Raw genomic sequence first — 26,335 nt, forward strand, 5'->3', positions numbered from 1 at the left:
GTCACAGCAATGCGGCATCCAAGCTGCATCTGCAATTCACACCACAGCTCACGGCAACGCCGGATCCTTAACCCACTGAACAAGGGCAGGGATCGAACCCGCATCCTCATGGATACTAGTCAGGCTCATTAACAGGAACTCCCTAATACCTGTCTCTCTTATTATCATTATTATGCCCTCCATTTGATATCAATATACTGACAGAAGCAATACCTTTTAGAAAATAAAAGGATTTGAAGAAAATAAAGGAACCTGGGTATCTTTATTGATGGTAGAAAGAAAAAAGTCATCAGAATAGTCTAAAGAAAAATGTAACTCAAATGCATTATACAGGAGTTCCTTGTGGCATAGCAGGTTAAGTATCCAGGGCTGTCACTGCAGCGGCTTAGGCTGCTGCTGGGTGTGGGTTCAATACCTGGCCAGGAACTTCTATGTGCTGTGAGTGCGACCACAATACAATTTTATATTTACAGGAAAAAACTAACTTATTTACTATACTCTGCATCATTGTTACATCACATTTATTAACTTGAACTTAATTGTAGTAACACTGGCTCAAGTCATTTAAGAAGCAGGAAAAACAAAACATTACATATAAATTAAATGTAGCACATTAAATTTTTTTTTTGGTCTTTTTTTTTTTTTTTTTTGCTATTTCTTGGGCCGCTCCCACGGCATATGGAGGTTCCCAGGCTAGGGGTCTAATCAAAGCTGTAGCCACCAGCCTATGCCAGAGCCACATCTGCAACCTACACCACAGCTCACAGCAACGCCATATCCTTAACCCACTGAGCAAGGCCAGGGATCGAACCCGCAACCTCATGGTTCCTAGTCGGATTCGTTAACCACTGTACCACGACAGGAACTCCCAAGTATATTAAATTTTTAAAAAATGTATTCATTTAAAAGCAACATAAGTTGGGATGAGTACTTATTGACTCTTCTAAGGCAACTTATCCCACCCATGTTAATATAGCTATATGCCAGGCTTGCAATTTAAAGTCTGTTACTTCCGTCTTGTTGAAAGAATAAATTTTATTTAATACCCTTGTGCCTACTAATCATTCCATTTTGTGGATCAGAGGCAATACAACAATGTTCTCCTGAGATTATATACTTCTTGTAGAAACATGGAGCAGAACACTTGTCCTGCTATCTTATCTCACTATCACTTACCTGCTGATAGTGTACCTACGTACAATTACAGCAAGATCACATACTTCTTAAAAGGAATATTGTGTTTAAATTCCAGGGTGGCCCATTTGACATGTGCTCTAGTTATAAGGCACATTTATGACTGCTGCCTGAATCTTTACAACTACATGTTCTCTCCTCTTCTGTCTCTAACTTAGGGCAATGAGCCATTTGGCTGATTTCACTAGAGAATATATATGTGCGCACACATACCACTTGGAGAACAAAAACATTTCCAGAAGACTTATTATTTCCTTCATTGAGTAGAAGACAGAGTTCTCCTAAGGACTGCATAAAAAATTCAGAGCTTTTAGAAGTTTGAATGAACAAAAGAATAGTGTATTGCTGATAAAATTGTTACACTATTTCTAATCATTTATTTACTTTATTTATTACATGTAGAATAAACTAAATGAAATCTTTCTATTTTGACTAGAAAACAACTATTAACCAGTACGTTTTTACATTCCAGACAATGGAACAGTTCAGAGTATGGATAACCATACCACTGTGAACAATTTAAATAGTATTATAACAAAGAACCAGACATTTCAAAGCAACTCTAAATTATGTGATACAAAAGAGACACTGAGACCTTTTTAAAAATGAATTACAAAGATGTGAAGGCTAAGGTCATATGGATTGTTTTTGATATTATATTTTTGTTTCTAGACTAGGCCACACATGACTATAGCTAACTCTGTTAATGAATTTTACTGTAATGGTATTTGTAAAATAAATAAAATTTCATCTTTCAATTACATATAATTTTTGGTGACATGTAGAAACTAAAAGCTTGAGACTGAGACACTTAATCAACAAAAAATATCTAACTCAATGGATATTTCTACTTCCTTTATATCCTAAGAACCTTTTCAACCCTAGTTCTCTATTTATCAGTGAATCCTCAAAATTGCTAGCTGCTCTAGCAACACAAAACTAGGGAGGAAGAAAATAAGAGACAAAGAGAAAGGCCTGTATTTGGCCTTTCAACTCTTAAAAATATTTTTTGAGATATAGAAATGAACTGATAATAGTTAAAGCACCGTTTTTGTGTATCATAGGACTTCAATTTAAATTTGATGGGCAATTTCAGTATATAAAATACAATCATGCAAAAAGTCACAGGAAAGCAGCCAACTTTTAACTACCTTTAAGAAAAGGTAGCAGATATGAAGACATTCCAAAACAGCAGATAAATTCTATTATGCCTGGCTTTAGAATAAACTAAAAAAACTCACATTACTATATGTGCATATAATTACACATGTCTAATAGTCTATGCAATCACTACATATTCTCTAAGGGCAGACTTAATTCTTTTAGATTATGACTGTTAACAATGCCAATGAACATTAAGAGGACAGAGATCATACTTAATCCATGAAGGAGATATATAATCCATGCAGGTTTAGAATTTATGAACTCTGAATTTAGAGAACTTTTCTAGATAGCCCAGAACAAATGCAAATCAACTCTGCCCATAGTTCACAGATGGCATTTAACAGTCACTTAATATAATTTTGAACTTGAAAATAAATGGGATTTAAAATAGCCTGTCTGATGCTAAATGTTGGTTACTAGGTAGGGAAGATTTAACTAAACATTACAACTTGGGGGGAAAGAGTACTGAATCTAAAACTTACTTGGAACATGTACGTCAGTCTCAAAGAAAAATGGACTTCATTAAGAGTTAATTTAAAAATTTAACTTCACAGAGTTTTTTAAGTGTTAAAAGCTTGATGATTTCTATCTCTGAAGTTTAACTTTAGTATTTGAATATTCAAGACCAAAAAGAAGCATTTTTTTAAAACATAAGGAAAAAGATTATTGATCACACTAAGCCTCTATATTCAGTGGGGAAGTAAGCAGAACACACGGGAAAGAAAAAGCAACATGGTATACACTCCAATACTCAAATGGCAGCATCCTGAATCCTTCGTTGTCAATCTCCCTCTCTTTCTTCTGACTATATTTGGATTTCAGTCTGTCAGCCTCTCTGTCTCTAGCAGAGCTTGTTTTCCTTCGTTCTTTCACTTTCTGACTGTCCTTTTCTATGATTCCATTCTCCTGTTTTTCTCTCCTTCGCTTTGCCTCTGGTTTCCATACAGGCATGTGGGAAAAACCTCATTCAATGAAAAGGCCCAAATAAGAGCCTTTAAAGCATCCAAATACTTGTGAAAGTACTTCTTGAATGTCCACATTGCCAAAGACATTTCATATACTGTATGTGGATGAATACCCGGATATAGTGAAACTATGAATTGCTTTCTGCATTGTGCAACATACCTAAAAAGAAATAAGCAAACTGAGAAAAACTACTTCTGGAGTAAAAACATACAGAAATACTTCATGGTGCACATTACTATTACTGGCAAGTATCACTATTCTGTCCTGATGTAGCCACAAACGAAATATAAATATTCATCAGTTTTGAAACTTTTACTTATTGTGGAAATTCTTGAATATAGAAATGAACACACAAAACCACAAATCCCCCACTTTTATTTAACCTTTATCCATTGTTAAAGACTGCTTTAACAATGAGTAGTGGTATTAATTAAATAGAAGGTAACTAAGTTTTCAGTTTTTGTCTCCAGGTGAGAGAAGGATGAACATCCCACTACTTAGAAGAACTTCTCTTTTAAAAGTGTAACTTGAAGGAAGTTTTTGTAAACAGAATTTTTTTTTCAACTCTCCCTTGTTATAGGTAAATACCTAACACAGGCACACCTAGGACACAGTGAGGATTTGGTTTCAGACCACCACAATAAAGTGAAGTCACACAAATTTTCCGGTTTCCCAGTAGCACATAAGTTATATTTATACTACACTGCAATCCATTGTGTGCAACAGTATTATTTTTTTAAATGTACCTATCTTAAAATACTGTATTGTAAAAAAATGCTATCCATCATCTGAGCCTTTAGTGAGTTATAATCTTTTTCCAATAGTAACACCAAAGATCACGGATTACAGATCACCATAACAAATATAATAATAACAATGGAAAAACCTGTATTACCAAAATACAACAGAGACACAAAGGGAACAAATGCTATTGGAAAATGGTGAGATACTTTCTTGATACAGGATGTCACAAACCTTCAGTTAAAAAAAAATTTTTTTTTTTTTTTTTAAAGAAAAGACAGTATCTGCAAAGCACAGTAAAACAAGGTATGCCTGTATTAGAAATCCACTTCTGGTGTTACAGTTATAATTGCATTTTGACAGTTTCTGGAAATAAAGTTACTACCACTACTAGTAACAACGATCAGATTACACATTGGGTTTTTCCAATACAAGTGCTACTTATATAAGTCAAATATATTCTTACAAGTTTTTTAAAAATGGAGAGACAGGTCTTCTTTCATTTCCTCTTACAGGGTATTTGTGAAATGTAGAAATGAAGTCAGTGAGCACATACATAACACTAGAGCATACAAATAAAGTCAAAGATGTCTTTAAACTCACTACTTTTAGAGCATGCAAATAAAGTCAAAGATGTCTTTAAACTCACTACTTTATTGCAAGAATGTACAGCCCCTTTTACCTGAGATAACAAAGTAATCAATTTACTTACCACTATTATTGTTGCTCTGCAACTTCAATTTACTTTTTTCTTTGGCACTCCTGCTGAGAACCCCATTGGGTTTTAAATCTTCTTCTATTTCACCTTTTCTCTTCTGAAGATCATTTTGCTTCTTTTTGTAAGTGGGCTTAGGTTGCCTTTTAGTCCTTTGCTCTGATTTACTTTCACTTTCATCTGAATCTCCACTCTCAGAGCCAGATTCGTAAGTTCTTTTGGCTTTTCTCCTGACTTTATCATCTTTTACATATTTATCAACTATGATCTTACTATCTACACTATTTTGTACATCATTAGATGTAGAGGCTATTAAATTTACAGAACATGGCTTAATAATTTCTGATACAGAATTCCCTGAATTTTCCATTTTATTAGTATTTTTATCTTCTTCTGAATGTCTTGTAAGCCAGGCCTTTTTCAGTTTAGTATGGTAGTTTGGCTGACTTGTCTGGGATGCTTGCCCATTTCCTACAGAGTTTGCTTTGTTTATTGTACTACAGACTACAGTGCTATCCAAGAGAGGGGAGGCTGAAGATGTCTGATTTTTCACAGCATTAGGCTCAGTCTCACTGACATTACTACTTTTATATTGAGCCGCAGCCAGTGCTGCCTTGTGCTTTTTTAAATGGATAAAATCAGTTGTGCCTGAGAACCCAGAGCTGGGCTGAAGGGCACTTCCTGTCTTACTACTAGCTGGTGTAACTGGAGCTGTGGTGCTGACCCTACATTCTTGTGTTTGAGCCACTGAATGACTAACAGTTTTTGAAGAGGTACATTCTAAGGATTTAGAGGCCAAAATGGTATTTGATAAAGAGTAAATTATTTCTGAACCACCCCAGCTGGAAACACTGGTAGTAGCAGCAACAGATGTGACTATATCCGTTTTGGTACTACACATTGTATTTACAGCAGACATGACTGAACTGGGAACACTGCCCCGTGAGACAGCCTGAAAGTTTTTTTCGGATTTTATGTGAGCACTGTCTGAATTCACACTTGGCAGAATGATTCTTCCAGTCTCTCCAGCTTCTGCTGGTTTGAGGCAATCTGTTTGATTTGCCCCATTTGAAGATCTTTCACTAACTCGATCTTTGGAAGCTAACTGCATTGCTGGCACACTATCAAGTTTTGCACTAGAAGGTGGACGTACGATGACAGATGCCATAGCAGCCTGTGACTTTCCACTGCTTTTCTCCACATGCCATTCAGCTTTCTCTCTGCTGAGGTTATTATTAGATTTCCACATTTCTGTCAAACCCTGTTCAGAAGAACTCTTAAAATTTGCCTGAGTGTCTTTTGGCTCAGGAATCAGAGTTGGAGGCTTTTGTGATTCCTGAACTTTCCCACCAGCATTTACAGGCATCACTGGAGTTAACGTTGGAGGGGAGAGGCTACTATAGCTGCTTTCCTTTCTTTCCAGACTGTGATGGATTGGTGGGTGAAATACTGGTGCTCTATGTAAAGCAGGCATACTCCGGAGTGTATTTGTAGAAGAAACTGTCAAATGAGTAGGGCTCCTACGATCATTTCTGAAAGTTGTTACTGAGTGAGAAGCAATCTGATGGGGAAGGTGTTCTGGCAACTTGCCTACTAAACCTTCATTTTCTGGTTGGTGTTTAATCAAAGGTGGGGGCTTTGAAAGAGATGATATAAATGAAGTCAGAGTTTGAGGACTGGCTCCTGCTACAAGGGTATTACTTTGTTTTTCAGTGTAAATATTTGAAACTTCTTTGGATGGGTATGACCTTGGTGGTTCATTGACTACAGTATTTGACAATGTAGTGAAATAGTTACTTTGGGGCAAACTCTGAGGCACTGAGTGCTTCATTTTATAAAGATCTGATACTGAACATTCTACATCTTTGTCTTGTTTGATGGCATGGCTTTTAGGGCTAGAAGATGATGGTGCAACTCTGGAATAATTATCTCTCTCACCCTCAAGCCCCTTGATTTTGGTTGTAAATGGAGCAACATCAATACTTTCTTGAAGAATTCGACGGTGTTCCTCTTTATATTTGTTTACTCTCTCTCCAGTCTCCTGGGGTGGTCTCTGTAATTGATTCAATACAGGATCCACAAAATGCCTGTGCAAATGACTATCTTTTCCAGTCTGTGACCTATTTATATCGAGGTCATTTTTTGCTGATGTGGATGCAACAGAACGTAACGGTTCAATAAATGCTTTCCTCTCTAATTCTCTGGAAAGAAAATACACAAAAGTTTCTGTAAACACTTTTTCTTGTATGATACAAAATATAGCTTCATACATTTTTATTCTATCATGAAAGTGAAACAAGACTTTGCATATTATTAAGAAAATTAGAAGGGATATCAAAAAAAATAATTGCACTTATTAAGCCTAATTTTAAGACATTTGTTAACTTTAAACCATCTGTTTATAAGGTGAATTAAGAAAAAGACAAGTTTTAAGCATTGGTGAACTTACTCTTTATGATGATCAACTAAACTTTTTGTCAATGGTGGACTGGAATGTGCTGTAATTTTAAGAGGCCGATGAGGTTCTGCACTGGAAGGTCTGACAGGAATGTGACTAAGTAATCCAATACCATCTGCTGAGGTCACAGGGGTAGGCTGATGTAACCAAGGACTAGGAGAATTCTATTAAAAAAATCATACTTCAGTTACTAGATAAAGTTAAACAATATCACAGTAACAGTATATTTATGAAGTATGTGAATTTTACTAAATGTATTTTATGAGAAATATTCAGACAAATAAGCAATACATGGATTTTTCCATATGATGAAGGAAATTAATTAGCATTAAATTGGTTATTTCCAGAAATTTATTATTTTTTTACTAATTACAGATCTTGAAATCATTGCCTTTCTTACAAATGACTTACAGAGAACCTAGCTTTTAAGACTCCCTAAAATTCTAACACCAACAGACTATATAGTGCTAACAGAAAACAAAAACAAAACCAGGGAGCTCTCATCCTGGCTCAGCGGTAATGAATCCAACTAGTATCCATGAGGATGCAGGTTCGATCCCTGGCCTCCATCAGTGGGTTAAGGATCTGGCATTGCCATTAGCTGTGATGCAGATCATAGACATGGCTCAGATCTCACATTGCTGTGGCATAGGCTGGCAGCTAGAGCTCCAATTAGAACCCAAGCCTGGGAACTTCTATATGCTGTGGCTGTGGCCCTAAAGAGACAAAAAAAAAAAAGTAAAAAAAAAAATTCACCAGATTTCATCAAATTCATTTGCCAATTTTTGTTGTCAGAAATAATGACTTTTTTCAATGTAACAATTTACTTAGATTTGGCAGAAAATTACATTTTCCAGGTCCACTTGTTTTTCATTTCACTATAAGGTACAAACTGCTGGATCATTCAACTTGGAGGTGTGGAGGTACAGCAAAATTAATTTTTTTTTCTATCAACATGCTGCCTTTTTCACACTGAATACTTGGTGACATTTATCTCTATGTTGAAACTTACAACTATCTAATTACATGCTTAAGGATTGTTTCTATACCACAACTCACTAACATTCTGCTAGAATATGATTTCTTGAGTTACATTTTGTTGAATCAGATATTGAAAAAATATAACCCTTCGGTTTTAACAAAGGAAATAAATTTTACATCTCAAAATGATAATGCAAAAGCAATATGATATCAGGCCAAATATAGGCTGCTATAAAATTTCTTATACTAAAAATATACATTAAAAACCTAACATAAGAAAAAAATATAGACATGCGCATAAGAATCATTCAAATATATGTTTGAATGAGCAAACATAAACCTAACATAAAAAACATACACATGCAATAAGGATCATTCCAATATATGTTAAAAAGATCTAAGTTCTATCAGATCCAGAAATCCGAATTTGCAATCAATTATGCACATAAAGGGGTATCTGCACATATACATATACAACAGAATATTACACACCTTAAAGAAGGAAGTTCTGTTACATGCTACAACACAGATGGACTCTAAGGACATTATGCTACATGAACTAAGCTGAAAAAGGACAAATACTGTATGCACCTACTCAAACGAAGTATCTAAAGCAGATAATCATAGACAGAAAGTTAGAAAGGTAGTTGCCAAGAACTAGTGTGGAGAAAATTAGTGTTTCATGGGCAAAGTTTCAGTTTTGCAAGATGAAAAAGTTCTAGAGATCTATTACAGAACAATGTGAGTATATTTAATACTACTATACGGTATGGTTAAGTAAATTTAATGTTGTAGTTTTTTGTTTTGTTTTCTTGTCTTTTTTGCTTTTTAGGGCTGCACCCACGGCATACGGAGGTTCTCAGGCTAGGGGTCTAATCGGAACTACAGCTGACAGCCTATACCACAGCCACAGCAATGCAGGGTCTGAGCCACATCTGTGACCTACACCACAGTTCACGGCAACACCGGATCCTTAAACTGCTGAGCGAGGCCCAGGATCAAACCTGCAATCTCATGGTTTCTAGTCGGATTTGTTCCCACTGCACCATGATAGGAAATCCTAATGCAGTTTTTAATCACAATAAAAATAACTTTTTTCCCCACTTTTTAGGGCTGTACCCGCAGCATATGGAAGTTCCCAGGCTGGGGTCAAATCAGAGCTGTAGCTGCCGACCAATGCCGACCGAGCCACATCAACATGGGATCCAAGCTGCATCTGCGACCTATACCACAGCTCACAGCAATGCCAGATCCTTAACCCACTGAGTGAGGCCAGAGATTGAACCTGCATCCTCACAGATACTAGTTGGGTTTATAACTGGCTGAGCCACAACAGGAACTCCCAATTAAATGTGTTTTAAAAGATTCCAAAATTAGCACCAAGCATTAAGGATTAGGTTGTCTCCTAGAGTTTAACACTGACAAGCCATTTCTTCCATTTTTATACTGTGGTTGGTCATGCCCTCAACAACCATTTCTTACTATGAAAAATAATTTGGCTAGAAAAACCACACAGGCCATAAAGGAATAAAAGCCCTATACCACCACCTTTATTAATACTCTGTTAGAGACAAAACCTCAGCCCCAATCTCACTCCCAAATATCAGGAATTTCTAACACTCTGAAGAGACAGGGGACTTAGAGTCATAGCTTATCATATACATCAATATAATGTATCCAGCTGCAAAATGAAACAATTTGTCTTTTAGGAATAACTTGGTAATACATATCAAAAGCCTTAAAATTTTATATAAATTTTATATACAGAAGTTTCACTTCTAGGAATTTACCTGAGCAAAATAATTACGGGATATGTACCATAATTATATGAAGATATTCATTCTTCATAACAGGTATATTAGAAATAAGTTTATTTCTTTACAGTGGCTTTTTAAAAAATAGGTGGGGTTCCCTTGCGACACAGTAGGTTAAGGTTTTGGAGCTGTCACTGCAATGGCTCAGGTCACTGTGTGGGTTTGATCTCTGGCACAGGAAATTCCACATGACATGGGCAGGCGGCCAAGAAAAAAAACATCTATTGCAGAAATTCTAACCTATTTTATAGTAAGAAATCTAAAAGATTTTGAAAAAAAGCACTTGTACATAATGTTGACTAATAAAGATAAGATGTGGTAAACCACAGCTTAACTTACCCTCCTTAATGAAGATTCGGCATTAACGGTATTTTCTGGGTGAACCCACTTAGAAGAAGGCAGACCAAGTCCTGAGTATGCATGTGTTCCATTTGGGTATTGCCAAATAATTGGATAAAGTCCAAGCTGATTATATGAAGCAGAAGGATGAGCTTGTCCAAGAAGATGAGGTGACTGGTGCTGTAACAACTGCTGTTGTTGCTGGTGTGCTAGTGCTAAGTGGCTCAGGCTGCTGGCATGAGCAGTCTCTAGTCGGGGGTGGCCACCAAGCAGGGAGGCAGGAGGCACTCCAGGTAACACAGTAGGAAGTAAATGAGGGTGATGAACAGAATGGTGTGGACCACTAGTCAGAGGGTGAGTGTTAATGGCAGGTAATGGAGTCTGACTGGATGATCCAGCCAGTAAATGGGGTGCAGGGGTTAAGGCAGGGTGATGGCTACCTGGATTTAAACATGCCCTATGGGATGAAGAATGAAGAGGAAAAGGATGTTGGCTTAAGAAAGGTGAGATGTGATTAGCTCCTGTTTCTGACCCAATAAGTGCAGGATCTCTGTAAACTGTGAAATGCTCATTTTTATCAATGATAAGAGGGCTTTTTGTAGTTTCTAATGTACTGCCTCGAGTAGGAACTGGATGAAAACTGCACCTTGATAACTCATGTTCTATCTTATTTGCCAGTCTTCTTTCACCAGCAGTTTGGCTATTCACATGAGTGGCCTTAGACTTTACAGAATCAGGAGAATGGTTAATTTTAGGTTTAACAATTTCAGGTGAGGGATTAGACTTTGTCTTGTGACCATCTACTGAAGTATTAACTTTAGATTTTATAGTTTCTGGGGGTGGACTTCGCTTATGCAGTTTATCTTCTGTGACAGAAACTGCACTTAGAGAAGATATATAAGAGACATACTGATTTTTCTCTTTTTCCATATTCAAGTTATCATTCCCTGGAGCATTCCTAACATTTGATTGGGTTAAATCTACTTTAACTACATCACCGACCCAGCTCTGGTCAGAATCTTGGTTTGTTATTTCCAAGTATTTTGTATTTGCACTTGAATGTTTTGAATCACTAATGATAGGATCCACTTTCTGAAGTGTCTGAAGGCCAAAGGTATTTGAGCTTTCCTGAGCCACCTTTTCTGTATTAGTGTCATTCGTAATATCAATAACACATTTTGGTGTGGGTGGTTTGGATACAAATTTCTCCTTTGGTAATAATTCCACTGTATGTGTTTTTTCCATATTGCATTCCTGTAGAAGTAAATCATTAGAATTATGATCAGAAAGTGTGGCCTGTTCGGATGAATGGATAACCGTTTTTTCTTGAAGCTGAGAGTCAAGAGACTTCTGTTTTTCTGTTTCTTCATGTTTTTTATCTTCCTGTATTTGATCCCAGGAAGGCTGACTATCTATTAGCGTCTCTTCTCCTGCCTTCTCATTATTCTGGGATTTTCCTTCTTCTCCATTTATCCTTGAAGTGTTTTTATTTTTCAATTCATTCTCTGGCTTATGCTCTGAGGAATTATTTATTATTCTTTTATTTGAATTTTCTGAGTCACTGCTCTCAGAAAAGTCTGAAACATTGTCAGTTCGTAGTCTTTTCATATTTAGTTTCTTTTCATCCTCCTCAGGTTTCCTTCTTTTGTTCATCACCTGTTTATTTTTACCTTTAGGATTTTCTATAAGATTTAAAAAAAGAACAATTTTATTTTTTGTATCAATATTAAATTAGTATATTTTAAATGTTGTTTTATTTGTTCTTATTCCTCAAAAAAGTGATTCCTACCTCCTCGTGCTATATAATCATATTTTTCTTCCTTCATCTTCTCTTCATCTGGTATACTACTATCTGAGCCCTTCCTCTTATTTGGACGAATATTTCTTTGTTGCTGGTGTGAATTCTGTTTTGGTACAGCAGCTTGGGAGTTCATTGCTGGTCTGGGACTATTTGCTTGGGCACGTGTATAATGACCCTAAAAATAACCAAATAACAATGATTATTTACTACCATAGTCCACATAATTTAGGAGAAAATATTTTACAGTAATTCATCACTAACAATATACATACGTGAACAGTGTTGCTACTTTGACTGGCACGAGATCTTCGCCGTGACGTAATGCCAATATTTTCACCTTTTAACAAAGAGTGAACAACATCATCTAGAAAGGTCATTTGAACCATAGAAGGATCGACATTCTGTGGTTCTAGAACCTAATCCATGACACAAAACAAGAACAAAAATTAAATCCAGTCAGCTAGCCAATGTGATATTTAGGTATAATTTCCTTAGTAAGTAGAATTGTTTAGAAATCAGTTTTGGATCCTTAATGCATAAGACACTGTCAGACTTATAATAAACCAACCCTAATCATTAAAGACAAAGTTACCTTCTTAACCCTTTGAATCCTATGTGTGTCATGTGCTCACGAAAAGTTAAAAAGCAAATAACCTACTGCAAGTATACCTTGAAAAACAAAGACAGGAGTTCCCGTCGTGGCGCAGTGGATAACGAATCCGACTAGGAACCATGAGGTTGAGGGTTCGGTCCCTGCCCTTGCTCAGTGGGTTAAGGATCCGGCGTTGCCGTGAGCTGTGGTGTAGGCTGCAGACGCGGCTCGGATCCCGCATTGCTGTGGCTTTGGCGTAGGCCGGTGGCTACAGCTCTGATTCAACCCCTAGCCTGGGAACCTCCATATGCTGCTGGAGCGGCCCAAGAAATAGAAACAACAACAACAAAAGACAAAAAAAAAAAAAAAAAAAGACAAAAAAGAAAAACAAAGACAGTTCTTTAAGAGTATAATGCCAAATCATAAAATGTATTTCAAAAATAGGAAGTAATTTTCAAAAGAAAACAGCTGTAAAATAAAAGAAGGTGGAACGTGAAACAGAAAAGGACAAAAATCGTACAAATGAAAATAATTTTTAAAAGGTTAAAGAACTATTTTAAAAACTAAAAATAATTTTGTGCTTCACTGAGAGAGGAAGGCTTTTTAGGAAAAAAAATTTTTTAATTAAATGATACAATTTATTTAGCATTCTGACTAAAATGTCAACCAAAGCATTTGCATTGTTTATAGAGGGGTTCTCATTTATTCAAATAATTTCCACAATCTATTCTGGTAGGAAGGTGTAAATATCTATTTTGGGGTGGTAAATAAACTACAACTTTAACAGATTTCAAATTAAGACTTTCATATTGTTACGTAAAACGCCGCATGAAATTTATATCCTTAATATTCATAATACTCATCATAAAACTTAAGCATACCAACTCAGAAATTTGATGTAAAAAGAACTTTAGTGTTCATTAAAGTTTTTATCCATGAAAAGACACCATTTGGGAAATATTTTTATTACTGGATAGACAGAAAAGCAGAAACTTTAAGTTTTAGATGAACTAAGGATTAAAAAAAAGACTAAATAAATTTCATGCCTCCATTTCAGGGACTGATTTTATTAGCGTTGAAATAAATTTGGCATCATTATCTCTCTGTGACCTAAAGTGACCTCTATGTAACATCAGATACATGTGAACTTATTAGGAGTATATGACTACAAAAATACCTAGAGATGAAAATTATTTAACATTAACTTGGTGATCTCTTGGGGGGCAGGGGCATGAAATATGTGAATTGTAACCATCTTTTTTCAAAAACATTAGTTGGACTATTTACCTGATCATTCATAACGATCATGGTGCGTGTAAAGAGATCATGATGAGTAATTATGCCAGTAAACCACTGGGTGGCAGAATCTTGTCTATATACTCTCACTCTGTATCCATTCAAGGAATAAGGACCTTAAAAAAAACACACAAGCACAATTCATGGATGAAACAGAAAGGTAATTTGGAAATTATCTGAGCTTTCTAGTTGCCAAAACCCTACCATAAGCCACTACAAATTCTGATTCCTCTGTGACAGCTAGGAAAAGCTATCAAAGTCTGAAAACATGCAGAGACTGTCAGCTGAACTTATAAATATGGCACTAAAATGCCATTTTGGTATACTTTTGGATTAAACTCACTTTTTAAAGGGATATTTGTCTCTATATACCTCATAAAATAAGGAATGATTAATTCATAAAAGACTTATTTACTTAAATATCTTGAAAGAGAATAATGGAGAGAAAAATTTCAATTCACAGGTGCTAAAATACAATCAAATACTTGAAAGTTTAATAAGAAAGTTAATAAGGAGGGGAAATGATGCACCTTAATGATAGTACGATATATTTACAATTTACAGAGTGTCTTCAAAATCTGTAAAAGCTTATTTTATCTTCTCCAAATCTTAGGTATTGTTTTCCCATTTATAAAAATAAAACATGTGAGGTTGATAGGTTACATTCATCTTTAAGTTAAAAAGCTAAGACTAAATTTATTCTTTTGATTCCAAAAAAAAAACCTTTTCTTCTAGTCATAAGACACTTAACATACCAATTAATGGCCTAATACTTGCTAGTATTTATTTATTTAACCTTTTTTTCCCCCAGAGCTACAGCTGCCGGCCTACACCACAGCCACAGCAATGCAGGATCCGAGCCAAGTCTGCGACCTACACCACAGCTCACGGCAATACTGGCTGGATCCCTAATCTACTGAGCAAGGCCAGGGATTGAACCTGCAACCTCATGGTTTCTAGTCGGATTCATTTCCATTGAGCCACGACAGGAACTCACTTGCTAGTTTTTTTTTTTTAATCTAGTTCCAATATCAGCCTAAAATATAAATGAATTAATGCATCTGTCCAAAGTATTCCATATGACCTGTAAATTAAACCCATTCATGGCTATAACCACTTATATAATTCTACCCTTGGAATTTTTTTTTTTTTGGGTGCACCTGTGGCATGTGGAAGTTCCTAGGCAAGGGATTTGAACCTGCACAACAGCAGTGACATATACCACAGGAGTGACAATGCCAGATTTGTAACCTGCTGAGCCACCAGGGAACTCCTAGAATTTCTAACTATGGAAGAGAAAGACTAGATTTTTTTTTTTTCTGAATGTAATACAGAAAAAGCTATACTCCAAAGGTAACCAATTTTGAATTCATATCAGCACAGCGTCTTATCTGCCTTATTCCAACCATCAAACATAATTTAAAGTCAGCCTCGGAGTTCCCGTCGTGGCACAGTGGTTAATGAATCCGACTAGGAACCATGAGGTTGTAGGTTCGATCCCTGGCCTTGCTCAGTGGGTTAAGGATCCGGCGTTGCCACGAGCTGTGGTGTAGGTCGCAGACGTGGCTTGGATCCCGAGTTGCTGTGGCTCTGGCGTAGGCTGGTGGCTACAGCTCCAATTAGACCCTAGCCTGGGAACCTCCATATGCCGTGGAAGCGGCCCAAGAAAAGGCAGAGACAAGAAAAATAAAAAATAAAAAATAAAAAAATAAAGTCAGCCTCAAGTAATTCTGCTTAGGATAAAAATGGACTACTGACTCAACTTCTTCGCCTTTAGGAACATGAGGAAGAAACAAAAAATTACTTTAGAAAATATTAGCCTGGCTTTTCAACAAATAAATTGCTAAGAAAGGAAGGAAAAAAGATAAGGGTTAAAAAAAAGAGCAACAGAAATGTCATATCAACCATCAATCTGTGGACATTTTGTGGATCCCAGATTAAAAGTAAATTAAAAGTAAAATAGAAAATCAATCACGTGAAAAGTGACTAAAGACATATATGAGACAAATGGAATCTTGAACCTGAGTATTCAGTATTTGGTATTAAGGAAAAATTAATTTTCAGCAAGGTAATGGTATGGTGGCTTTGTTTAAAACTAGAACATAGGAGTTCCCGTTGTGGCGCAGTGGTTAACGAATCCGACTAGGAACCATGAGGTTGCGGGTTCGGTCCCTGCCCTTGCTCAGTGGGTTAACGATCCGGCGTTGCCGTGAGCTGTGGTGTAGGTTGCAGATGTGGCTCGGATCCCGAGTTGCTGTGGCTCTGGCGTAGGCCGGTGGCTACAGCTCCGATTCAACCCCTAGCCTGGGAACCTCCATATGCCGCGGGAGCGGCCCAAGAAATAGCAACAACAACAACAAAAAGACAAAAGAAGACAAAAAGACAAAAACTAGAACATAGTAGGGAGTTCCCTTCATGGCTCAGTGGTTAACCAACCCAACTAAGACCCATGAGGATATGGGTTTGATCCTGGCATCGCTCAGCAAGTTAAGAATGTGCTAATGCCAGGAGCTGTGGTATAGGTTGAAGATGTGGTACAAATCCTGCGTTGCTGAGGCTGTGGTGTAGGCTGGCAGCTGTAGCTCCAATCTGACCCCTAGCCTGGCAACTTCCACATACTGCGGGTGTGGCCCTAAAAAGTAAAAAAATAAATAAATAAATGAAATAAAATAAGAACACAGCAGAGTTCCTGTCACTGATCAGTGGTAATGAACCCAACTAGGATCCATGAGGACCCTGGTTAGATCCCTGGCCTGACTCAGTGGGTTCAAGGATCTGGCATTGCCATGGCTGTGACGTAGGCTAGCAGCTGTAACTCCTATTTGACCCCTAGCCTGGGATCTTTCATATGCCACCAGCGTGGCCCTAAATGCAAAAAACAGGAGATCCCATCATGGCTCAGTGGTTAACGAATCTGACTAGCAACCATAAGGTTGCAGGTTAGATCCCTGCCCTTGCTCAGTGGGTTAAGGATCCAGCGTTGCCATGAGCTGTGGTGTAGGTTGCAGATGTGACTCAGATCCTGTGTTGCTATGGCTCTGGTGTAGGCCGGAGGCTAGAGCTCCAATTAGACCCCTAGCCTGGGAACCTCCATATGCCGAGGGAGCAGCCCAAGAAATGGCAAAAAGACAAAAAGACAAAAAAAAAAAGCAAAAAACAAAACAAAACAGAAACACACAGCAGTGTCAACAAATTGATGGAAATACATGAGAGTATGGGTGGGGCAGAATCTATCAAGGCTTTACAGTTGTTGGAGCCAGGAGAAAAACACATGGAAATTCACTGAAATATCCTATTTCTGTGTCTGTTTCAAAGTCTCCACATTAAAAGTTTAAAAAATATTTAGCTAAGGAGAATTTATTAAATGATCTGCTGCTATAAAAACTACAAAGAGGAGGAGTTCCCATCATGGTGCAGCGGAAACAAATCTGACTAGGATCCATGAGGACGCAGGTTCGATCCCTGGCCTTGATCGGTGGGTTAAGGATCTGGCGTTGCTGTGAGCTGTGGTGTAGGTCACAGGAGTGGCTCAGATCTGGCGTTGCTGCGGCAATGGTATAGGGCAGCATCTACAGCTCCGATTGGACCCCTAATCTGGGAACCTCCATATGTCGAAGATGCGGCCCTAGAAAGCAAAACACTCATACAAAGACAAACAGCCACAACTTTGAGATTACTTTTACTAATGCTTAAGTTAAATGGGATGGAAGTTGAGGTTGGGATAAATATGAGAATTTAACAAGAAAATTCCTTTGAAAAAACATTTAGCTAGGGAATTCCCTTGTGGCACAGTGAATTAGGTATCTGCCCTTGTCACTGCAGCAGCCCAGGTCACAGCTGTGGCGCGGATTTCATCCCTGGCCTTGGAACTTCCACATGTTGTGGGGCAGAGCAAAAAAATAAAATAAAATAAAATAAAATAAAATAAAATAAAATAAAACAAAACACCAACCAAAACACTCAACTCAGTATTGATACTTCATGTCATATTGTCCCAGTTTCAGCCCAATTTCACGAAAAGTTTACATTTATAATATATGATTTTACTGACAGGAAAAGAAATCCCTAAGCATCAAAAATCTTAGTGGTTTGAAAACAAACTTATAACTTACTGAAAAAAAAAAAAAGGGAAACAAAATTAAGACTAGTATTGCGGTCACTGCTGAGGAAGGCAAACTGAAACAGGCCACTTTTATCAAATACCAACAGCATTCTTCATAGGAAATTAACTGTGGCTTTGGGCAACCCTCCACAGCAAACAATGATTCCTTCTCCAGGAAGGACACGCCTAAAGCATTCTGTAATGTGGAAATTTTCCCATCAACAAAACACCTGTGTGGTTAATTTCATTCCAGGCATTTAGCTCAAATTAGTTAGAAAGCTGGTGAAGTTGTCAACTTCCTATTGAAATTATTCTAATTTTGCTATTACTTTCCCTGGACTGTATATAACTCAAAATATTAGACTGGGTCTTCTATTTATATTGCATGTAACTGAACAACCAAAATCAAACATGAGAAATTGCCCAGTTTCAAAAAAAAAAATTATTAATGCATAACTTCACAATAGTTACCTTGCATAAAAATCTCCTGAACCTTTTGTTCCTTTACCCAGACTTTCACTTCTTCCTGAAGTTGCGGGTTGTCCCTGAGAACTGGGTTTAGGCTGTCTATGTCGTCCTAGAATTATAGATTAAAAAAAAGGTCCATGTTACGCTGTCCTATCATAAATGTTATCAACTTTCTCTCCTATATGTTCTAAGGACTGAAGAAAATTCCTTGATCTAAGTGTATGCAAAAATGCAAACTTAGAAGTTATAGTTCATTAGCAATAACAACAGAGCCTAAGAAATTAACCCATGGTAAGATTTGATCTTTGACAATGTCTTAAGACAAAATTTGAAATTTACAAATGTGTTTTCTAACTTTAAGTCTTATACAAGTCACCTTTTAAAGAGTTTTACTGTTAGAAGCAATATACAAACCAAAGAAAGAGCTTCAGGTCATCTAAGGTTGGAAGCCAAAGAATCTAGGTGAATATTTTAGTGACAATACATATATACACAAAGATGAGATACCTCTCCCCATAATGCCTAAAATATCAGCTGTAAACTACACGTTATAATCCACGATTTTGATTTAAATGTCATCAAATTAAGTTGTACTTGAACTCATCTGACCAGTAACTTCACTGCTAAGTTTTATTCTTTCAAGCCACTGTCAAAGCATCCAGGCAATTAAAATTACATTATTGATGGTATTATCCTCATAACAGGGTGGATCTAGACACAGAAACAACCGGTTCTCTCTCCTTGGAGATGTGAATCACACAGTCACATGGTTTCCCACAATCTGCTGGTCCCCCGCTGGACTCTTTGACATTCTGTTCTCTCTCTCTCAAAGCACCTCTGCTGCTCCTGCATTTGAGATCAGCGGCAGGAGCCCTAGAGTAGAGCTGGGAAGAACAACAAAGCAGCACTGTCAATTTGGCGGCCCTTTTAAAAGTGGACTAGCAGATCATGGAAACCAGTGAACAGAAGGAGCTAAATGAAGGGACTTTTACCTGGCAAATAAAAATAATTTGGCAATTTAATTTAGAAAAGGCAAAAGGTGGCTGACGAGTACAAAGAATCTCTATCAAGCAGGAAATACTTCACTCTTCTGCCCTAAAGTTTACCCAAGTAAATAAAGCACTTTTCTTCTCATCCCCTTACTGTGTTAAGGGACTACTCTGTATTTATGAAATAACATTGTGGTAAATACTCTGACATTTCATTTATGCCTGGTGAACATCAACAAACAGAAGTAAAGACCTTTAAAATTATCAACTATGTTTCTTGGAAAATATATAGAAATGCTGCTTTATAGCATAAAGTAATACTAAAGTGTATGGAAAAGTGTTATACAAAAAGCAGGTTAAGTCTGTATTTTAGGGGGAAGAAAGCACATGATACGTCTTCCTTTTTGTAAAGAAATTTTCTAGAAATCCCTTTTCTCTATCCACTTAATAATACACTGCATACTTAGTTAATCTCATTATTTTAGTAATAGAAAATACCATGGAGAGTTCAGACTCTAAACTGAAGACACAACAGGTAACAGAATAGTCTAACAGGCAAAACATAAAACTTTCCCAAGGAAAACCATTATCTTTTCCAGACTGTTCTGACAAGTATCAAGTTCTTTTAACATTTTTCTCACTTTAACTTCCATACACAGATCCAAGCTTAACTGTTTGGAGTCAACACAAGCCTAATAGCTTTCCTACCCGACATGAAAGTCCTCCAAATTTTTGAATGGTTTTATTTTTCTGCAGCCCTAAGTCTTCTCTAGTATCAACACCCACCTTTATTACAATTATTATAATAAGATTAACACTCTTATTCTAGAGATTTAAGTGGCATGAAGAAGATGGGAACTTGCCTAGAAAAATCACACAATCACATGGATGTCACAACTGACTTGTACAAAATTTACTATAATCTACTGTTTTCAAGGCTTTATTTATTTGAGAGGAAGGAGTATGAACTGCTATTAAGGCAGCATTGCCAATACTTTATAGACCAGTATAGGTGTGATTTAAAAAACCAGTACCAGAAAAAAAAAAAAAAAAAAAGAAAGGAGTCCCTATCATGGCACAGTGGTTAACGAATCCGATCAGGAACCATGAGGTTTTGGGTTCGATCCCTGTCCTCGCTCAGTGGGTTAAGGATATGGCGTTGCTGTGAGCTGTGGTGTAGGTCACAGATGTGGCTCAGGTCCCGAGTTGCTGTGGCTCTGGCGTAGGCTGGCGGCTACAGCTCCGATTGGACCCCCCAGCCTGGGAACCTCCATATGCCGCGAGAGCGGCCCAAGAAATGGCAAAAAGACAAAACAAAAAAACAAAAAACCAAAAACCATACCCGGTATTGAAATTTTGTAACTAAAGCTATTGAGATGGGGAATTTCCATCTTGGCTCAGCAGAAATGAATCTGACTAGCATCCATGAGAACACAGGTTGGATTCCTGACCTTGATTAGTGGGTTAAAGATCTGATGTTGCTGTGAGCTGTGGTGTAGGTTGCAGATATGGCTCGGATCCCGCATTGCTGTGGCTGTGGCATAGGCTGGCAGCTATAGCTCTGATTCGACCCCTAGCCTGGGAATCTCCATATGCCGCAGGTGTGGCCCTAAAGAGACAAAAACAAAACAAACAAACCACCCCTAACCCCCCCCCAAAAAAAACTACTGAGAAGGAAAATTTATTCAATACTTATTTACATTCTTTTTATCCAACAGGTTAAAATAATGAGCTGTATTTCCTAGATCATTATACAAGTATCTTTTCAACCCATTCATTTTTAGGGAAAAAAGTATACCATTAAAAATTGATAATTTCAGGAGTTCCCGTCGTGGCGCAGTGGTTAACGAATCCGACTACGAACCATGAGGTTGCGGGTTCGGTCCCTGCCCTTGCTCAGTGGGTTAATGATCTGGCGTTGCCGTGAGCTGTGGTGTAGGTTGCAGACACAGCTCGGATCCCGCGTTGCTGTGGCTCTGGCGTAGGCCGGTGGCTACGGCTCCGATTCAGCCCCTAGCCTGGGAACCTCCATATGCCGTGGGAGCGGCCCAAGAAATAGCAACAACAACAAAAGACAAAAGACAAAAAAAAAAAAAAAAAACTGATAATTTCAGTCTACCTACCTGCTGAAATTACTTTAAATTCAAATTTCTATGTATTAATTTCCTCATCTAAAAAGTAGAGTAATACCTCACCTGATAGTAAGGAGTATGTTTTTACAATAAGACTTTTAAAAAATTATAGAAACTAGTTTTCTTAACACATTCAATTCTGAATTAACCATGGTACTGGATGATATGTGTTATGAAATAATTAAAGCCCATGTAAAATTTCCCAATACACTGATTATGATAGTCATAGTGTTGCTCAAGTCTTCCTCTATGTTCAGTGCTTTGTAAATTTGAGGTATTTCTGTTGAGTTGTCAGTCATCTTTCCCATTTTAAAAAAGTTCACAAAAGGATATATGATTAAATCTTGTGTAAGAGTTGCTAGCAGACAGCCAAATGAAATTTCCTCCTCTATGTACTGACCTAAATAAACAATGTTGTCAAAGTGCTAAAAATCACGTATAAGGCTGTAAAGCAAACTCACAGAGAAGAGTATCTACCTGTAATTAAAAACTAGTTATGGGAGTTCCCGTCGTGGCTCAGTGGTTAATGAATCGACTAGGAACCATGAGGTTGCGGTTCCATCCCTGGCCTCGCTCAGTGGGTTAAGGATCCAGTGTTGCCGTGAGCTGTGGTGTAGGTCGCACACATGGCTCGGATCCCAAGTGCTGTAGCTCTGGCGTAGGCCAGAAGCTACAGCTCCAATTGGACCCCTAGCCTGGGAACCTCCATATGCCACAGGTGCGGCCCTAAAAAGACAAAAAGAACAAAAAAAATTTTTTTTAATTAAAAAATAAAAACTAGTTATGAATGTTCATTTTCTTTCACAGAATGCAACTAACAACTTTGGCTGTGCCTTTATAGCTTGCATAAGATCAAAAAACAACGTACTATGCCAAGTTTACTTGGGTGCTGTGCTTTTCCTTCTTTTGCAAAGACAGAGGTTAGCTTTAACTGGACATTAGTGGGACACTTGAATGTAAATAATAACAAAGAAAAATAGCTAACACAGTTGAGCATTTACTATGGCAGATACCATGCTGGGTACTTTCCATACTTATTAATTTTTCTAACAATTATGTAAAGCTGAGATTATTATACCCCTTCTACACATTAAACACAGAGGTGTCTATCGTTAGAGTCAGGATGTGAATCTAGTTCTGCGATTGTTAAGTTCAGCTTCTTTTCATTTACTTTTTGTTTCTCTTGAACTAGTTCAAGGAAATGGAATAAACAGGGAGTTCCTCTCATGGCCCAGTGGTTAATGAACCCAAACTAGTATCCATGAGGACGCGGGTTCAATCCCTGGCCTCACTCAGTGGGTTAAGGATCTGGCATTGCCGTGAGCTGTGGGGTAGGTCACAGATGCAGCTTGGATCTGCCACTGCTGTGGCTGTGGTGTAGGTCGGCAGGTGAAGCTCTGATTCGAACCCTAGCCCGGGAACTTCCATATGCCGAGGGTGCGGCCCTAAAAACAAATAAACAGAAAAAAAAAAAAAAAAAAAAAAAAAAGAAAGGGAATAAAAAATAGACTACTTAGTGTCACTACCTTTCAAAATCTGACATATTTCTTCACATCATATGGAGGTGAAAGGGAACATTATCTTAAGTCAGAATGGGCCAAAAGCAAAGAACTGAAAAACATTAAGCTGGAAGTTACCTTTCTGTAACCTTACATTAGTTAAGTGAAATCTGCACTTAGAAAAGTCTAACACTCATCAAAAGAGAAAAGCCTTAAGATGTTAAACTCATGCAATCTTATAATCAGAAAGCGTAAAAGAGAAGACAATCACTTTGGTAATATCACTTAGTCATGACCTACAAATTCCCAAATGCTATATTTCTAGGTAAACACCACACTAAATTACTATTTGAGACTGTCAAAATACAGACTCCCCCCCCCACAAGTACAGAAGATTATGATGAAATTAAAAAGCAGCATTCCTCAAAAGTTAAATTCAAGTTGGAATCTGTAGTTTGATAGTAAGACTACTGTAATTTATTTTTTAAGCAATTCTCTACTTTATCCCAGTTCAAATAGAAATAGTAACAATCACCAACAGCATAAAAAGATCACAGCACTAGGGAGTTCCTGTCGTGGCTCAGTGGAAAGGAATCTGCCTAGTAACCAAGAGTACTCAGGGTCGATCCCTGGCCTCACTCAGGGGGTTAAGGATCACCGTTGCCATGAGCTGTGGTGTTGGTCGCAGACATGGCTTGATATAGGCCAGCAGCTCCAGCTGGGATTCAACTCCAAACTAGGAACTTCCAAATGCAGCAAGTGCAGCCCTAAAAAAAAGAAGACCCTCCCCCCCAAAAAAAATCACAGCACTTAAATATCCAGCTATACCTTGATACACCAGGTTTAGGAATAGTAGTATTAAGGCAGTGCTCAAAATATATGCAACACATTTTGTAAGACCATAAAGGAGTGATTTTTCTTACCATAACAAAGTGCTTACTAGATCAACGAATATTGTCTTTATGTTACACATACTCTTGATTTAATTACTGACGAAAGAGACAGCAAAAGCATAAATTAGTAAATAGTATACTAGTTGTTAATTTCTATCTAGATGACTGAGTTGACTGGCTTAATAATTTTAAGAGATTTATTCTAAAGCCTTAACTGATATCTAGAATAGCACTTTCATTTTAGGATACAAGAAATACAAAACTGGAGCAATTTCTCTCCTTTTGGACAATTTCTGATCAAGAATGCCTGCTTTCAAACTGATACCAAGTATGGCTTAGTAATAGAATTTTTTTTTCCTCCTGCAATTAAGTCCTTGACCTTTGGTGACATCTTAAATCACATTATATAAGTTCCCCTATAAAAATCATACTTGATTGTATTTTATAAGAGTTATCATAAAAGTAACTATTTGTATCTTGAATGTCAGATTGGGGTGATTGAATGGTGCTTTGCCACACCATTTTATCAGCGTTATAATTTAAATTCATGCTTCAGCAAAACTACAAATGATTGCCTGTCCTTAGATCTCTGGGGATGCTAGCCAAAAGTCAACATCTCAAGATGTTAAGTCCACATAGGTCAAGATTGACACCAAATGCTTTCATGCCAATTCTTGTATAACTTATAGAAGAACCAACTTGGTTAAAAAGATGTACTGGAGCAAGAAACCCTGAAAGTCTGAGGGTTACAACAGAGGTTTTCAAAAAGTACAGTTGTCTAAACCATCTGCAGCGTAATTAAATGCAGCTACCACTGAGGGCTTCCATATAGTTTCATAATTTAATGCAAGAGTTGGCAAATTTCTCCTCTAAAGGGCCAGAGTAAATATATTAGGCTTGGCAGGTCATATCATCTCTGTTGCAATGACTCGACTCTACTACTGGAAGTGCCCAAAGTAGCCAAACAATATCATAAACAATATATAAATGAATGGGCAATGGCAATGTTCCAATAAAGTTCATTTATTGGCATTATATGAAATTTGATTTTCACAAATTTTTCAAGTGTCCTGACATATTATTCTTCCTTTGAATTCTTTTTTTAAACGTTAAAAAAAAGTAAAAGGCCTCATACAGGAGGCAAGTTTGATTTGGCCTGTGGTCATGGTTTGCCTACCCACAGAGTCACTGCTGTGGCTCTGGTTACAACTGTAGCATGGGGGATCAATCCCTGGCCTGAGAGCTTCCACATGCCCTAGGCATGGTCCAAACAAACAAACTCTTTGTACAAAGCAAGATCGAAAACTTCTAATCAACGCAATGCAATTTGACAGCAAACTGATTATAAACTCTATTTTCATAAATGACAGCATATTCATTAGCGTAGGAAAAATAAATTACCAAATCCTTTTCACTATTAAAGAAAAAACATTTTAAGAATTGTTTTGGCCATGATCAGAGCATGTTTTGAGTTACTGAACCTGAACCACAGCAGCAACTGAGCCATAGCAGTGACAACACTGGTATCCTTAACCTGCTGAGCCACCAGGGAACTACAAGATAAATCATTTCTTAAGGCTTTCACAAGTAAGTTTCCCTGATAACATTCCTGCAGCATATTTAGCTTTCTGAATATAAAAATATACTTTAGTGTAGAAAAATTACCCATTTCGAAAGATATAAGATCTACTCCTTTGGGTCAATAAAAATTACACTCATTATATACAGAAGTTGGTACCATGCACTTCTCTGGACTCCGTAATAGGGTAAAAATAGGTACATACATTGAAAAAGAAATTTTCTAAAGACAGTGTTCCAACATTAATCCTGTTTCATATAACTGATTTATTAAGAACACCAGAGATTAATTTTTAAACTTTTCCACACTCACAATCTTTAAAAAGACAAACATATTACAATTTTTTACATAATTAAAAGCAAAAGATAACTAAGTTCTGTATATATATAATCTCATAATTCCTAGCTGATTTTGGTTAATTCGGAAGTCTAGAATTCAGCCTACAGTTTAAACAAAAGCAGAAGAAATTGTATCTTTCAAAAAAAAATTTTAGGGAATCCTCCTACACTGCTAATGGGGATGTAAACTGGTACAGTCACTGAGGAACAGAATGGAAATTTCTTTAAAAACTAAAAACAGAACTACCATAGGATCTGCAACTCCACTGATGGA

The 26,335-nt window shown here is 37.2% G+C and overlaps 1 protein-coding gene across 33 annotated transcripts in view; it reads right to left on the reverse strand.

The window, feature by feature from the left end:
- Window positions 1–26,335, reverse strand: part of JMJD1C (jumonji domain containing 1C) — a 326,067-nt gene that overhangs the window by 30,398 nt on the left and 269,334 nt on the right. For 11 of the 33 annotated variants that reach the window (XM_021073644.1, XM_021073643.1, XM_021073642.1 and 8 more), the window contains 7 exons: window positions 18,635–18,740; window positions 14,053–14,177; window positions 12,446–12,589; window positions 12,162–12,348; window positions 10,373–12,054; window positions 7,230–7,402; window positions 4,778–6,981 (listed from right to left, as the gene is read on the reverse strand). In XM_021073644.1, coding sequence (XP_020929303.1) covers window positions 4,778–6,981; window positions 7,230–7,402; window positions 10,373–12,054; window positions 12,162–12,348; window positions 12,446–12,589; window positions 14,053–14,177; window positions 18,635–18,641 — 4,522 coding nt within the window. In that variant the 5' untranslated portion in view covers window positions 18,642–18,740. Of the gene's footprint in view, window positions 1–4,777; window positions 6,982–7,229; window positions 7,403–10,372; window positions 12,055–12,161; window positions 12,349–12,445; window positions 12,590–14,052; window positions 14,178–18,634; window positions 18,741–19,307; window positions 19,516–26,335 lie in introns of all 33 variants that reach the window. The other 22 variants (XM_021073659.1, XM_021073657.1, XM_021073658.1 and 19 more) reach the window with 5 other exon arrangements.

The sequence above is a fragment of the Sus scrofa genome, chromosome 14 (genome assembly GCF_000003025.6).
Source record: "Sus scrofa isolate TJ Tabasco breed Duroc chromosome 14, Sscrofa11.1, whole genome shotgun sequence".
NCBI classification, from domain to species: domain Eukaryota; kingdom Metazoa; phylum Chordata; class Mammalia; order Artiodactyla; family Suidae; genus Sus; species Sus scrofa.